The 16103-nt window shown below is 39.5% G+C and overlaps 2 protein-coding genes and 1 pseudogene across 2 annotated transcripts; all 3 read right to left on the bottom strand.

Moving 5' to 3' along the window:
• Positions 1 to 166: 166 nt before the first annotated feature.
• On the bottom strand, positions 167 to 2145 carry pef1 (penta-EF-hand domain containing 1). Its single transcript, XM_054763737.1, has 5 exons — positions 2089 to 2145; positions 1514 to 1733; positions 1284 to 1439; positions 1066 to 1209; positions 167 to 984 (listed from the first exon to the last, which is right to left on the bottom strand). The coding sequence occupies exons 1-5, from the start codon at positions 2107 to 2109 to the stop codon at positions 755 to 757; spliced, it is 771 nt and encodes a 256-aa protein (XP_054619712.1). The 5' UTR covers positions 2110 to 2145; the 3' UTR covers positions 167 to 754.
• Positions 2146 to 2534: 389 nt separating this feature from the next.
• LOC129173129 (gap junction beta-4 protein-like) lies at positions 2535 to 7151 on the bottom strand. Its single transcript, XM_054763736.1, has 3 exons — positions 7135 to 7151; positions 4602 to 5062; positions 2535 to 4376 (listed from the first exon to the last, which is right to left on the bottom strand). Exons 2-3 carry the CDS (start codon positions 4989 to 4991, stop codon positions 3906 to 3908), a joined length of 861 nt encoding a protein of 286 aa, XP_054619711.1. The 5' UTR covers positions 4992 to 5062; positions 7135 to 7151; the 3' UTR covers positions 2535 to 3905.
• A 1725-nt stretch (positions 7152 to 8876) lies between these two features.
• Positions 8877 to 10323, bottom strand: LOC129173624 (gap junction beta-3 protein-like; annotated as a pseudogene).
• Between the last annotated feature and the right edge of the window lie 5780 nt (positions 10324 to 16103).

The raw sequence follows: 16103 nt of genomic DNA, 5'->3' as shown, positions 1-16103 counted from the left end.
GGCCAAAAGGTCTTGTTCGTTCTATACAGGCGGCTTTAGTACTGTTAGTGTGGTTACCACCATCTCGTGGTCAAAATATAACATTGCAGAATGTCGTCAGTTTCAAACACCAATTTTCCCGTCATTATAGAGTATTTAAATGAGTCATTCACCAAGAAAACACGTTATGAAATAGCTATTTATTTGTTTTGACATAAAAAAAATCATTTGGCATGTCTCAGTGGAATGTAAAATACAATCCCTTCATTAAATATTGACACAGGGGATATATTTGCAGCTAATTTGTGGGATGGAGGTCCAAAAATACTTTGTGTGGATTCTACAATCATTAAACACTCTGAGGTGCTAGTTGCAAACGTTAGAATACTTTCAATTTAGTGCTTGGGATATTATATAATCATCATATAACTTCTGCCTAGCTCATATAAACAGCTCTTGTCATATATAAATGTAATGATCAGTTAATAACCACTTTAAAATACTGCAGTTTAGCAGACATGTAAAAGGGAGTATTTAGTATCTGACACTATATGAGTTTTAAACATGTGACCCATCTTTGAGTCAAACCAAAAGAGTAACTGTCCAGATAAACACAAAGGCATCTGTGGCGCTATCTGCTGATTAAATCACTACTTCACCTCACCCACTTCTGATTTGTTTTGGTGTCAAGTATGTATAGCATCAAGCCACAGGACGTACAGGCTGGTGTACCGAATGCAGGGAGGCATAGCCTGAAGCATCAGCGGCATGATGCTCACATCAGCCTGGTGATGGCCCCTGATAAGAAATCCTCATAGTTGAGACGGATGTTTCCGGTCCTGCTAGTGTCTTTCTCCCTGAAGACATGTGTCATGCTCTCCATTTGCGTGCACACCTGGATGAAGCGGTCCAACTGGATGCCAGGGCGTGCAGCATGGACACTGAAGCGCCGCACCAAGGCCTCGGAAAACTGGGGGCTCATGTTGTAGCCCATCTGCGCGAGAGCTGGAGAAAAGATCACCAAGTGGGATGAGACAAGGAGTCTTCCAGTGTATCGCACCATCTATTAAAAAACAAAAGGCTTACCTTGATGAAGCTCGGTCCCGCTAATAGAACCTGAGCGGTCCCTGTCATATTGCTGAAAGAGAGCTCTCCACTTTTGCATGAAGCCCCATAAGGCTGAGAAGCCAAAAAGGTCCATGCGACCTGACCTTGTCTTGTCAAACATGTCTAACAGGAAAACCCAGCATGCAGATAAAAGCATCTAAACACGTTATGCATATAACGAGAGCTGTAGGACTCACTGATCATCATGAGGCACGTCTCATCGTTAAAAGTGGACCAGTTGGAGTTGACCAGCGCCTGTTTGAGCTCCTTCAAATTGATGAAGCCGCTGTGGTCCGTGTCGACACTCTGGAACCACTGCTGGGCCTCTGGGTTAACACCGGGAAGGATGTTCCCTATGGACAGAACCAAGAATGTGTTGGAAAGAAGAAGACAGTGCGGATGTCGAATGCTATTGTCATTACAGTACCTGAAGGAGCAGGGTGCCTATAAGGTGCACCGTGAGGTTGTCCACCGTAACCGCCATAAGCACCCCCTGGTCCAGGTCCATAGTGGCCACCTTGTCCTGGTCCATATTGGCCTCCTGGTGGACCTGCTGTACCTCCATATGGAGCAGAGGGTGCCGGACCGTACGGACCACTGCCTCCACTGTATGGAGCATTAGGTGCAGCCGGCTGTCCTGGATAGCCCTACAATAGAGTGGACAATTCATTGCAACTGTTTATTGAGAGCTAATCCCCTAACGTCTAATAATAATGCCCAGTAAACAGGATGTCGATACCACTTTTACAATTAAAGAAACGCATTTTCACTAACTGAATGTTTCATTCCTCGATGGTAGTTTGTCTGACGTGTAGAGCAATATTTCAACTAAGGCTGTGAAGCTCGATGCTAACAACATTTAGCATCGAATTAACGCTAATAAAACCAGAAATCACAAACCTCTTATAATATTAAAGCAAAAACGTGTCCTTAAAGACAACATCGCGTCACAGTGAAATACATAAAAAATGCTAACAAAAAGAGTAAGAAGTATCACTCTACCTTTCCGTAGTGGTAACTCATTTTAACTAGCGCTTTCCTTTACGGGAAGGCGGGTCCTGCAGAGGAGAAAGAGCAGTGATTGGTTCTTTTGCGCCACTGTCGAAACCCCACCCAGTGATCTTGATTTCGATTGGACAGGAGAGTGGAAACGAGACGACTACATTCCCGATACAAAATGACTCATGTCGCTCATGACGTGCATACCGATACTGATTGTGAGTGACCAGGCATTGAAGCGAGATATATTGTTCATGTCAGTCTATAGAATAAAAAAATGAATATCGTAATGTTCTCTTTATTGTTGTGTAGTATCAACATGGTTATAACTATTGTTATATTTTAATCTCGATATCATAAAATGTATGATTAGTTCCTGCCTGTTTTTGAATCGAATATTTTTTCGGAAAAACTTAAGAAAATAAATAAATGGACAAACAAGACACATATACTAAAAATGCTTTTACTTTACAGCTCACAAAAACAATAAATACAACATAAAATGTTTTTAAAAAAGTACTATATAATATTAATTGTAACAATTGTCTTTAGGGTTAGGGTTAGGTAACCTAAGTGATATGACCCCCTTCATGCCAATGTAAGTCAAAGACAAGTCATTTACTTCAAATGAACTAATAATAACAATAACAAAAAAAGTGCTTGGTGCTCATAAGCTGTGTTTTGATTGGAGGGCATTAGAATTTAGTATGTTCTTGTTTACCGTGTTGTTTCAGCATTTAGTGCCAATATTTTACAATTGTGAGAACTTCCTGTGTTCATTAAAACCCTTAAGAGTCCGAGGGACGGTTTGTGCCATTATTTTTTTTAAGCTATTTTGGCTGTTTGAATAAATGTAGGTGTAATTTTCCAAAGAGTATTAATTTAAAAATAGTCTTAAATTAGATTAGATTAGATTAATTGTCAAAGCAACACAAAACCCACACAATGCAAAAAAAATGTTCTATAACTCCCCCCGCCCCCACACACACACACCGTAAGTATCGTAACAAAAACTAATGCAATCCTTTGAGATTTCAAGTTGGACTGCTGTCTTCTTAATTTGTCCACCAGATGGCACTACCTTTTCCCATTCAAAGCATGCAGTAAAATGTATCACCTGTTACTGTTTTCTGCAAATGTGCTTTGGACCTGAAATTATAAATTATAAATATGTGCTGTTACTGATGTTGGATTTTTAAAGTGCGAGCATGTGTTTTTATTTCAGTTTTGTTTTTTGTTTTTATAAAAAAAAACAAAAAAACAATCAAGTTATGCAAACACACTGGCCTTTGAATTGTTAAAAAAGCCAACATATATTTGATATTTATATTTCAAGCTGAAGTACTTTTAAAAGATTGACCTGTTTAAAGTGGGGAAAAAAATTACTGTGTGATATTTTTTTTGGGGGGGGGGAAGTTTTTGGGAAGGTGACATTATTTGTCCTAAGGAGTGTGAGTTATGAAAAAAATATATATATAATTCATGAAATCGGTGTTGCTGCCAATCATTAACCCATGTCAGGGCCTAATCATAAGTATAAATATATAACATAAATACTCTTTGAAATGTATTTTATAGAAATTATTTTAGCAGCAGTTTTTTGGGAAGCTGACGTTTTTTGTTTTTTGGGAGAAATGAGTGCATTTGAAGGACCTCTTAAGGGTTGTTAAAATGATACACTAAAATACATCCACAAACATCCAAATCCTGTAGTATTTACATCAAGGTACCTTAATGTGAAAAGTCCATCAATCTATTTACAAAAGTCATTCCAGAATTGATGAAAATGTTCCTCGGCTGCTTTTGTCAGTCTTATCTCCTTATTTAGTGTGCTCCACCTTGCCGTTTTCACGTTGGGAATTGTTTCGTTGCAGTTTCTGTCCTTCCTCAGCCGTCATGTGATTGAGGTTGTTGACGGAAGCGGTGGGATCAACCCTGATGGACGTTTTGGACCTGAACTCCGACCTGGGCGCCGACAGTGGGGTCATTTCCTGTTTGCCGGCGAACTCCCTCCTCCTCCTTTCGTTCCTCTTCATCTTATATTTCATGGTGCGTTTGCAGATGAGGTAAATCATCTCGCAGATGCACATGAAGATGCAGACGGCAGAGGAGACCACCATGAAGAGGGTGAAGATTTTCTTCTCTGTAGGCCGTGAAATGAAGCAGTCCACCGTGTTGGGGCACGGCTCCAGAGAGCACTTGGACAGTCGGGGCATGTCGTAGCCGTCGTAAATGTGGTAGAGGAGGTAAAGGAAGCCGGCGTCAAAGGCGATCTTGAACAGCAGGCTCACCTAATTGAACATAAGTGATGGAATTGTTGCCATTAAAGGTCCACTATGTATGTTTTAATGATGTTTTAATAGTAATTTGCATCCCGAGAACCTGTTTATGAGCACCAAATGTGAAAAAAGCACTTTTAAACTGTCTAAATTCCCGCATCAGGGCTAGATTTTGGCCAAGATACTTCCAGTACACTCCTCTTTAAAAAAAAAAATGTCTGCATTACTCATTCTTACCAAATAGGTCCACCAGAGACCTCCACGTTTCTTCCCAGGGTTGGCATAAAGATGAGCACCCTTGTGTGCTTGGGTGTACACCATGTCTTTCTTCTCGCGGTATTTCACGTGTGCCGTCACCATCAGGGAGGGGCACGTGACGAAGATGAGCTGCAGGGCCCACAGGCGGATGTGAGAGATGGGGAAGATTGCGTCGTAACAGACGTTGCTGCAGCCGGGCTGCGCCGTGTTGCACACAAAGTCCTTGCTCTCGTCGCCCCACACTCGCTGCGCCGCCACCACGAACACCAACACCCGGAAGACGAAGACCACGGACAACCAGACGCGGCCAAACGACGTGGAGTACTTGTTGACCCCGCTGAGGAGGGACTCCAGGGCAGACCAATTCATAGCTGCTGCCTGGGGGGGTGGAAGAAGGGTGGAGGGAGGAGGCCAGGTGGACTGTTCTCAATAAGACAACCCTGAGTGGAAAAAAAAGTAAAAAATTAACAAAATACCAACATGTAATAGTTTGAGGAATTGGAATTTGTGTTCAAGAAAAAAATAGCAATGCATGACAAAAAAATCCTTATTATTATTATGTTAGGAATTATTTTGTTTATATTTACTAAAAATTCATTGTATTTTCTTTCCAGGGGAAAATATGGCATAGTTTGCCTTTCTCCAATGTATAACGATCTACTCAACTAAGTATCTAAATTATAAAGCATTGTTGCATGGCTGTCCAATGTACCTCCACATTTAGTGAGATGTTTCTCCTCATTTAAACAAAAAAAAAAACTAAAACAAAAATGGATTATCCAAAGCTGCGATGTTTACAAACAAAAACAAAACAAAAAATAATGACTTGTTGTGTTTAAAAAAAAAAAAATCACAAAATTTGGATGTTTTTACTTTTTATTCAAAAAAGAAGTAGAATGTCCGTCATTGTTTTTTCTGATAAAAAAAAAAAACAACCTTTCAAGGGTTTTATTTTTATTCTTTTAAGACAAACAAATTCACAACAGGAATGAACATTCACAGTTTTTCCCATTAATGAAATATACAACAAACAATGCAATCTTTGTTTTTTGGGGATAAAAGTAACATTACATTTTGGGGACTCTGACAATCCGTTTGCAAGAATTTAGTAGAATAACACCGAATTTGTCAAATTGGACAATTTTCCCAACATATTTTTTGTACAGTCAAGCCAATTCTACCCCTCGTTACCATTCTGCAGTTGATCCGCTTCACTGCCAAGATGAACTCTCCAGTCAATTCGTCACTTATTCAAATAGTGCGCAGGCTGAGCAGGCGGGCTTTCATCTCTGTCATCGCCATAATCCCACATGCATATGGCAGCTTTGGCTCTTTAAATGACTGCAAAACCCATTGTATTACACTTGTATGGTACCATAGGATATCTTAATCGCTGTTTGTTTCTACTTTGAGTTGGTCCCTTTCACTCCTCTAGCTATCAGTTGGCTTAAGGCATGTAAGGGTGTGTACTGTACCCGCTAAACAGAATATGTGTGCCAAATAAAAAACAAATAGACAAAAAAAAACAGGACGTTAGCATGGGGAAGGGCTGGCAAGATGAAATTGGAAGGACAGGTGAACAAAATTTGATCAATAAATCCAAGTCTAACCATCCGAACAGCCATGAGCTGTGTGTTTCTCTTTCGATTTCCCCCCCCCGACAAATCGTGCTTAAAAACCGCTTCATGTGGTGCATTTAGAGTGACCTTTGCATCATGCAAAAGGCATATCATTCTCACAAGGCAAATAAACACACAGCTGAGGAGGAAATAATGTTATACAATTTGGCGTTTACATTTTAAAAGCCTTCTTGGTTATGATGTAAAATGAGAGCATACGCCACGCCGTTCTGCTGTTACTCATGTGACCTGCCGTACCGGTTGGGCAAGCTGTAAATGCTTTCCTATTCATCACCATTTGTGTCAACGCTCCAGGATAGCAAGGTGCGGCCCGTCAGGTCTCACTGTATTTTGTCCTGAAAGACTGCAGCACGTATTTATTTAATTTATTTATGTACTTCAAAAAATGTTTGCATTTCTTAAAAAAAATAAAATTTGTGATAAATACTACATTTTTCTTTTTAAGAATCAGGTAGACATATTGTAACAATAATAAATCTGGCCTAACTGGGGTAATGTAACATGTTTAATGTCTTATTTTGTGCAAATTATTATTTTAATGTACTAAATCATTAAATTATGATTATGTTGATTATTTATCAAATACTTCTAAGTTTTTATTCAGACCTATTCATCTAGACAAACAGCTACTTTACATGCACAATGTTCAATGTCGACCGAATATGTGCAAATTGTTGTTATAACTCCTGCAAAATGATGTAAAAAACTGCCCGTTTGCAAATAGCATCTCCTCTTTTTTCACGTGATTTCCCAGATGAGGCGTCCATACGTAAGTATTTCACCTGAATAAACAAAGACATGTATGTTCCTGGAAACATGACAGCATTCTAAACACGAAGACATGCATTACATAATGTGGACAAGCACCATACCTTAGAAGCCTTCAAAATGAGCGTGAATGGCAGTCAAGTTGCTATTAGAGCTTTTATACTGTCAGAGTGGGCGGAGCAACCCCGCGGCATTCGCTCCAATTGAACTTGTTCCGGGAAATGCTCACAATGGACAAAATGAAACTAATTGATGGGAAAAATTGCACCAAAATTCTAAACCTAATGTAATCAGGAGGGCTGGTCAAAGTGAAGTAAACAAGCATTAGAAAGGTTATCATGAAATGGTTTTATCTCTTGGGTGTGGGTGGGTGTAGCTATTTTAATGAAAAAAAAAAAAAAATTTTTTATCTTTACAGGGCAAAAAAGCATATTTGATACTTAACTTAAACCACGTGCATCGCTATAAGGCAGTCAAACCCAAACAATCAGAAAGATGACAATGAAAAATGTAATCAAAAGAAAAGTTATTTAAATTAAAATGGCATTTATATTCAAATATGTTTTAGAAATATAATGATAATTCAAATGTTATTTTTAGTAACACCTTGTAAAGTAAAAAAAATAGATTATTATATATATTATATAATATATTTTAATATATTTTTAATATTGTTAAAAACATAATATTTGCACAATTGACATAATTGTAAATAACTTAAATCGTTTTATTCGGGTTGAACCAAAGTTTTTACAAAGCTTGATTTGAAATTGTGCCAAATATAGGCATTTATTTGTTCAATCTGCCCTTTCATTGATAACAAATGCTAGTCAGTGGTGTTCTTCTTTTGTTTTTTGGTATAAAAAAGTGTCATTTGGAGCCGAAGAAAGCTGAAAGTCTGGAGACGATGCACATCACCAAAGGTCAAGTGTTCTCTGAAAATCCTTTGCCGGGTCCTCACTTCAGTCCTGCTTAAACTCTCAGTTGACGTCTGTGAATGTCCACTCGCCCCAATAGAAAGCTAACCCTGCAGTCTATACTGAAAGACGCTGAAGGGCATTCATGTGACTCACTGGTGAGCACAATGCATTTTCAAATATGCCTGAGCCAAAGTAGAGGTTTCTCTTTCGAATACCTTATCACTACAAATCAATGTGGACCCACAGTCTCCTCCCTCTCAAATAAAAAGCAGGTTCCTGCAAAGAGCTTAAAAAATGTAGGTGTTAAGATAAAAAGTGGAGAAAAATAGGGGACCAACGACACAACCCTGTGGGACACCAATGAAGTGCCTGGTACTTTTTGATCTGCATACTGAAATTAACTAATTATTAGTGACGTTCAATACCACTGATTTCTTATCCAATCCCATACTGAGTAAAGTTCAGGCTGGTATCGGCGATACCGATCGATACTTTGCTAATTCATCTATACATACTGTATGTGTACATATGTGTGGTGAATTTTCAAAAGTTGTGTATTTCATGTCATAGCATAAAGAATACAAGACATTTAATTCATTTATTCATGAAATAAATGATTAACTTAAATAAATAACCAGAAAACAAAATAATGATTAATTTAAGTAATTTATTAATTTGCTTTAAACCCAGAAATATATTGAACAATTCTGATGATTTATTTGTGGTAGATAGCTAAAATTGTATGAATGAGATCCATGTGGGTTGTTTCAGTGTTTATTAATATGCCATCTCTTGGGATTTTGTTGTGTTTAGAAAAAAAAAAAATTACATGCAGAGGTGGTGCTTTTATGCAAAACGTCATTCAATCTATTTACAAAAGTCATCAATGAACTGATGAATATGTTTGTGTTTGTGAACGGCTGCTCTCACAGTGAGAAATTCCCATTGTTATGTTGTGTCCTGCTATTGATCTCAAGGATGGCGTCCATCTGCTTCCTTTTGGCCTTCAACCTCATGGATTACAGGGCGCGTTTGCAGAGGAGGTAAGTCACCTCGCAGATGCATAAGAAGATGCAGACAACCGAGGAGACCACCGCGAGTCGGGGCATGTCGTAGCCGCCATAAATGTAATGGAGGAGGTACAGGAAGCCAGCATCGAAGCCTATCTTGAAGAACAAGCTGACCTAATTGAATACAAATGAAGCATCTGTTACGATTAAAGGTTAACTATTTTGCAAAAGATATGTTTTAATGATGTTATCACAGCCTCTGACACGCCCCCAGCTAGATGAGCCCTCCCAGTCAGGCTTCGCTACATATCTTAAAATAAAGCATAGAGCTCTGCCAACTATCCGACAGCTACTGCCTTAACTTCATTAATAAGAGCGGTCGGCTCAGTGGAACATTTGCGACACAATGATATCATGCAAAAGATCGCCTTGCTATAAGTTTACACATGCCAGTGTAACCCAGGGTTTCAGGATGCTCGGCGATGTGGAAAGTAGGTGTAAATAAAAGACGGGAGTGAAAGCTACAGCTTGGCAAGTTTATCATTTTTACAGCACGTCTCTGTTAGCAACAGTCATGGGACCTATTTAACTCACACAACACACTTCCGGCCTTCAAAATAAGAGTGCTTTGGGTAATATCTTGTTTAGTTGTGTTAACAAAATAAGGGTGTCACAAAAAATAGCTTACACCAACACTGAGGCAGCAAACAAAGTATACTACTTTTCAAAAGTAAACCTCTTTTGTAAAAAAAGTGTACTCCTGCAAAAAGAAACGTTATAACATTTATATTCAGTTTGAATGCTTTGATATTTAGATACTGAAAATAGCCCTGTAAGAAATTCATAGTAAAGTTGATAAAAAGTTCATATCATGAAGCAATTCATGGAGAAGATCAGACATTTCATACAAAAAGAACTAAACTGTGCAAACTTTTATGATGCCTCTAAAAAGCATCGGAATCAAGAATCGTTAGGAACTGGAATCGAAACGAGGAATCGGAACCTGAATTGTTCAAATTCAAAGGATTCCCAACCCTAGTAATGGAGCAGTAATTATGAAATAAAAGGTCTGCATCACTCATCCTTACCAAGTAGATCCACCATAGACCTCCATGTTTCTTCCCAGGGTTGGCAGACAGACGTGCGCCACCATTATGGAGGGGCACGTGACAAAGATGAGCTGGATGTGAGAGATGGGGCCGATGGCGTCGTGGCAGACGGTGCTGTAGCCAGGTTGAGCTGTGCTGCACATAAAGTCCTGGTCCTCATCACCCCTGACTCGCTGCGCCGCCAACACAAACACCAACGGCCAGAAGAAGACGAACGTGGCTGAGCGCTGTGGAGAATTTGTTGACCCCGGCATCCGCTGACAACGGCCCAGTGTGGAGACCAACTCAATGCTGACGGTCAAGAGAATTGTTCGTTGTAAAAGCTGTTTTTATTCAATTTTAATTAACCATGAATCAGTATCAACTAGTGGTATTAAACATTTAAACAACACTTCCTGCAAACATCAAACATAATGTCAACATTCACCTTACCTTCAATACAGGAAAGACGTGTACTGTAAATGTGTTGCTCCTTGGCAGCGACTGAGTCCAAGTTGTTGTTAGAGCTGCTGTATTGTAGCTCAGGAGCAGGACGGTGGATGGAACATCACCTGGAGACTCTCCAACCCTGATACATTCCAGTTAAACTTGGTTTGCATGAGCGTTTATTTTTTAGGGGGATTTTCAGGATGCAGTGAAAATGAAACTGGAAAATGATGATGTTATGTAACATGCATTTCAAAGGCTGCTAGAAACAGTCAGGCAGGGGATGTGAATTCATCATAAAAACAAAAATTATTATGATGTTAGCTCTGGTGTGGCTGGTTGGATGGAATTATTGTTTTTCTGCAACCCTGTCATACTTTTGTGAAACCTCTTAATGTAAAGACGTGAGTCTACACTTCAATAACAACCTGCATGATTTATCAGATAAAAGTAAACATGGAAAAAGCTGTTTCTGTCATTTAACTGATGTTTCAATTTGGTATTTAACATTCATTATAAGTCCCTAATTGGACACTCACTAAAACACTTTGAAATCTGGAAATCTAAGTTAGTCTAACATTTTTATTATTTTAGTAAGTGTTACAAAAAGTTTCACTTAATATATAAATGTATTAATGACCTACATTTTTTAGGTTATTTGTTATTGTCTGTATCTTCCTGATTGGTTAAGAAAACTCACGTATTTTTGTTGAACTTTTTCAAATGCTTAAAATTATTTGGATAATTAACATAACGTAATTGTACAGGGCTATTGCTTCTCTTTGGCCTCTCTGCCTGGTTCTTTGGACCGCCTTGCTATCAGAGAAGTAGTCAATGATCACACAATTAAAAAAAAAAGCAATATATTTGGTTACAGTGTGATACCGTATAAGGCCTTCACTTCAGCTCCCTGCGTATTTATGTAACATTTACATTTATTCAAATTATCCAACAACTTCTGATCCCCTGACAATGTGCTGGTGTATAAAAGCTAAATCACAACCCAATACTTCTGGAACAAATTGTATGCACATCTAATAGTAATATCCTCAATGTTGTTCTTATTGTCCAATTGTTTCATTGCACTTTGAGGCCTAGATTCCTCTGCTTATAATATATTCATACGATACAGAGTATACTTGAGTTTACTGTCACAAACTGAACAGTTGGTCAGTTTTGTCTGATGTGTGCATAGCACTTCGTCACATAAAGTACAATTTATTTTATGAAAAATACCCACACAGGACCAATGCACACACACACACACACAAACACACAAAACCTTCACATTTAATTTGCATGTATTTTGTACATGCAAAGAACATGTAAAATCCCCAAAACTCTATGCATACTAAACTTCTTAGTCATAATAATCTCAAGCATTCTCATAATTCCAGCAGTGTGTTTTATTTGCTTTGGTCTTTGGTTGTCAGGTTAAATGCTGACACACCCACTGCTTCCCTCGAGAGTCTCGCAAATGAACACAAGTGAAAGTCAATAAAACATCAGAGAGATGTTGTGACTGAAACTGAAGATAAACAACAACAATGGTTGTATTTGTATGGTCGCAGGAAGAATGAGCAGGGATGTGTGGTGGGATGGTTAGTTGTAGCAGTTCAGGCCTGACTGGTGCTGGTGTAGTCACAAAAACGAATTTCCACAGCACATAACGGTGTTAGCAGTCGTTGACCTCTAGAGGCTGCTGATGCTCCATTGCTTTCTGCATATCCCCCATTTAACGTGAAAGCATGATGTAAATGAAATAGAAAACCCCCCCAGCTGGATCATCTTTGTGTATCTGTGTTGAGGAGGTGCTTCCTGCTGATCCAACTGCACACATTTAATACTTTAAATTTGATTAAATATTGACTCAGTCAAGACTCAAAAAGATCTTCCTCATCTTCCTCATTTTGTTTGCAGAACAAACATGAATAAATTGAATAGCTTCTCCATGTAGGTGCGGTGTGAGCACTCAAAGAGAAGCGCGTGTGCACAAATGCACGGGGGTCTAACCAAGCAGTCCTACTTAAACCCTGAGTCAATATCTGTGTACCCTTTGCTTGAGTTTCACTGCCCGTAGAGATGTAACGTTATGCACCACCATACAGTATACTGAAATAACTCCACCTGACTTCCTGGTCAATGCAGGACAGGAAGTGCAGTCTTCAAACCCTTTTCACCACTAATCAATGTGGGTCCCCAGGTCCTTCACTCGCAAAAAACTGTCAAAAAGGAAGCATGTTCCTGTAAGGTGTTAAAAAGAATATATAACAGCATAAAACATTTGAGTAGAATGCTAAATGGACACTTTCCTCAAAATGTTATGAAAGTGCAGGCAAAACATTGGATCAATACTTATTTCTCCTGCAATCTTCTGGAATGCTCCTTTTGGAGTGATGCCTCGAAGCTATGGATTAAAGGTCTACAGTATAGCATGTCTACAGGTAATGCTACTGGACACATTAGAGGAGGATAAAATGCTGGGAGTGCATTATAATCCATATAGTGCCGTTTATGCCGTATATTTTTGCATAGCAACGAGTAAAGGTAATAGTGGATATAAAGTGCTTAACAGACAGACAATAGTGGAGATTTGTGATTTTAAAAGGTTGAAAAAAAAAACAGGATAGGATGTGGTGTTTCATGACAGGGTGTGGTCCAAGATGACCTACAGGTTTCTGGGGCCATGTTCACTCCATCTCGCAGAAATACGATATGTATCCAGTGATACTGCAGTCTGAATGTTCGGGTTCCACATATCACATGTGAGAGTTGGGGAAAGGTACTCACAGATGCAGGCGAGTTCTTTTTGCCATCCGTTTAAAAATTTGTCAGTGAAGGGTTTCACGTGAACGTCCCACCATTCCTGGCTCCGACATCCACCCACACGCTCCTCAGAACAGACGTCTTAAACTGCCATAGCCAAAAGTCTTGCCCCTTGTCTTCTTAATCTCTAACGCCATTTGGTTAAGAAACTGTTGAATCCAAATTTGGCATCTTACCCTGCAGTGTGCGTGCCCTAGATTCAGTGGAGGAACGGATGTGACCCAATTAGATAAATTGAGAAAACTAGGGGACCGATGAGAGAACCCTGCGGGACCCCACACATAAACCAATCACCACGCCCGATATGCCTATGAAAAAAATCCTGCAAGTTTGTTGATCTAAGTCTGCTGGATAACTAAAATTGTATTTGGCTTTTACAATGAGTCATAAAAGATTGAAACAGAAACTGGAATAATAAAAAAAAAACTTAAATCGTAAGACAAGCTCACTGAAGTGAGAGCAATCTTCTATGGTAACTGAGCTGTCACACTCAATCCCGCTCATATTTTTTGATTTCTCTCAAGTGTGTTTCACGTCAAAAATCCAAAACAATGGTGTGACCATCCCAGCTGACAGTTTTCCTGGCAGTCTAAATTTCTTGCTTCTCCATTGCTTCTTCGCCCGTCACTCATCAATCTTCTACTATGTCCTGTTTCGTCCATACCACACCCGGCCATTCCTTTTTTCTGGACAGCAATACCATTACTGTCACTGCCAATCAGATTCACAATCGGCACATTCCTGCCACCACCACTTTTTAAAGGGTACGTTGTTGTTTGTAATTATGTTCTACATTGTTCAGTTTTTGAAAGCGAACGGTAAATTCACAAAATTACATTTATAGTTCCTGGCACCACTTGTGACGAGATAGCTCTTGCTGTTCCGTCTCCCGGAAGCGTAGCGTATGCGCAGCGGCACACGAGACAGAGGATGTTTACAGTGATTATCGTGGAAATTTGAGCGATGGGTCAATTGTTTTCAAGGAGAAAAGAAGGGAGAAACATTTGGAGATGAAATAAAGAACTTGCAGAACATAGACTGAAGCCTTAAGACACAGAGATGAAGACTGGTCACCTTGAAAACACAGAATGGTAAGTGTAAATTACTCTGGAGCCCCCAACAGTACATCGCTGTGAAAAGATGTCTTATAACATGTATAATGCTGTGCAGCCTTGTCGCTATGGTGGAATAGTGTTTAGAAGACATGATCTAAACAAGATATGACTTACTCTCTTCTGTGGCAACTTTGATTCTTCCTTGTTTTGTGTACCGGCAGAATAGCATCCCTTTTCAAAATGCACGTATACCGTACTTTCAAGCCACATGCTTCTTCTTGTAAAGGTGATCCTTTGAAGAAGTCATCAGTGAAATGGTCACTGCAAAGGACAGAACCCGAGGTGGGAGCCCTTCTGCCTCTTGCTCTCTGCACTTGCTTCATCCATTCTTAAACCTTCCTGTTTTGGAACAGAAAACAAACTTACAGCATCACTTGGATACTGTGGACATCCATCCACAGCACAAACGCTGTGGCATGACGACTATTGTGAAAGTTGATTAATCATGTCAGGGAGGTTGCAACCTTGAGGAGGTCACCACCTTCTCTCGGTGTATGTCTTTCTACCAATAACCTCTAAAATCCTGATAAGCCCTAACTATGAAGTCAAGCATGGTGGTAGTTATGTCATGTTCTGGGACTGCATGAGTGCTGCTGGCATTTAATGAGGGACATTCACCGTTTCACTCATTCTGAAGCAGAGCATGATGTTCTCTCTTGAGAAACTGGGCTGCATGGCAGTTTTTCCCTAATTATCCCTGTTCTGTGCCGGTTAGATGATTCATTGTAATTGTAGTTTGTGGCCGTATCACCGCATCATAGTAAGAGGTGTTCATATAGCATGTTATGTAGCGACATAAGAGGGGCAACATAATAGTATGGCAGCAGTGTGGATAAGAAAGAGTGCAAATAATGAGATCCAAGTTATAATGAAACAAAGTTACCCTCTAAATAGCTTTAATGGGGATTTAAGTGAAGCTCTGTGACGGGTAAATATGCTCTCAAAGGGTGGCCATTTTTATGAATGTGTTTGGAACTCATTCCACTCAGACAAGCCAAGTTTGTACCTCAGTAGGCTCCTGCTTGTTTTTGTTAATCTTTTTTCCCCCTGTGCGTTATGCAGAAGCTTACAAATGAAACGGAAGGACACCCGTGCACCAAATTGTGAGGTAGAAAGTGAGACTAACTCACACAGCTTGCTGAGAGTTGTGAAACACATCTGTGAGCTGTGAGAATGACCTTCAAATTGTTTTTAACAAGCGCCATCTTACCGAAAGCTTGAAATATCCACCTATCAGACTCTGAGATGCTCGTCAACAAACTTTGATGCTGACATGTGGACGGCGAGTCTTTGGCAGCAGCTAATACTTGACAGAAATGCAGTTTGACAAATAAAGTCAGCTTTTCGACAGCAGCCCGCTTCTAAATTCTCGGCTTCACGCCGTGCTCCTCTTACCGCAGATGGGAAGCGACAAAATGAAAAATCAGAGTGTTAATTTGAGTGTATTTTGGCCCGAAATGAGTCAGGATGCATTTAAGTAAAGGGAGGCGTTTCACTTTTTTCGCTCAACCTTTGCGAGCACTTTTAAAACTTAGCGTCACCTTGTATCTTTTTAGTCTCTCATTCTGCAGTCTTCCTCTAGACACAGCTGTTATAGAAGCTGTGGTGTTTGGCTGTAAATGACTCAGCAAGGCACCATATGTGCACTAAAGTGGCATTAAAAGAAC

The sequence above is a fragment of the Dunckerocampus dactyliophorus genome, chromosome 20 (genome assembly GCF_027744805.1).
Source record: "Dunckerocampus dactyliophorus isolate RoL2022-P2 chromosome 20, RoL_Ddac_1.1, whole genome shotgun sequence".
NCBI lineage: Eukaryota > Metazoa > Chordata > Actinopteri > Syngnathiformes > Syngnathidae > Dunckerocampus > Dunckerocampus dactyliophorus.
Note: the sequence above shows the minus strand (reverse complement) of the source record. Positions and strands in the feature narration are given on the sequence as shown.

Coding starts and splice junctions, on each gene's coding strand:
- pef1 (XM_054763737.1), bottom strand. CDS start 2,109: ATGAGTTACCACTACGGAAAG. Junction 1,440..1,513: donor TAGGCACCCTGCTCCTTCAG/GTACTGTAATGA, acceptor TTCTGTCCATAG/GGAACATCCTTCCCGGTGTT. Junction 985..1,065: donor CGGGACCGAGCTTCATCAAG/GTAAGCCTTTTG, acceptor TCTTTTCTCCAG/CTCTCGCGCAGATGGGCTAC.
- LOC129173129 (XM_054763736.1), bottom strand. CDS start 4,991: ATGAATTGGTCTGCCCTGGAGTCCCTCCTCAGCGGGGTCAACAAGTAC. Junction 4,377..4,601: donor GTCTCTGGTGGACCTATTTG/GTAAGAATGAGT, acceptor ATGTTCAATTAG/GTGAGCCTGCTGTTCAAGAT.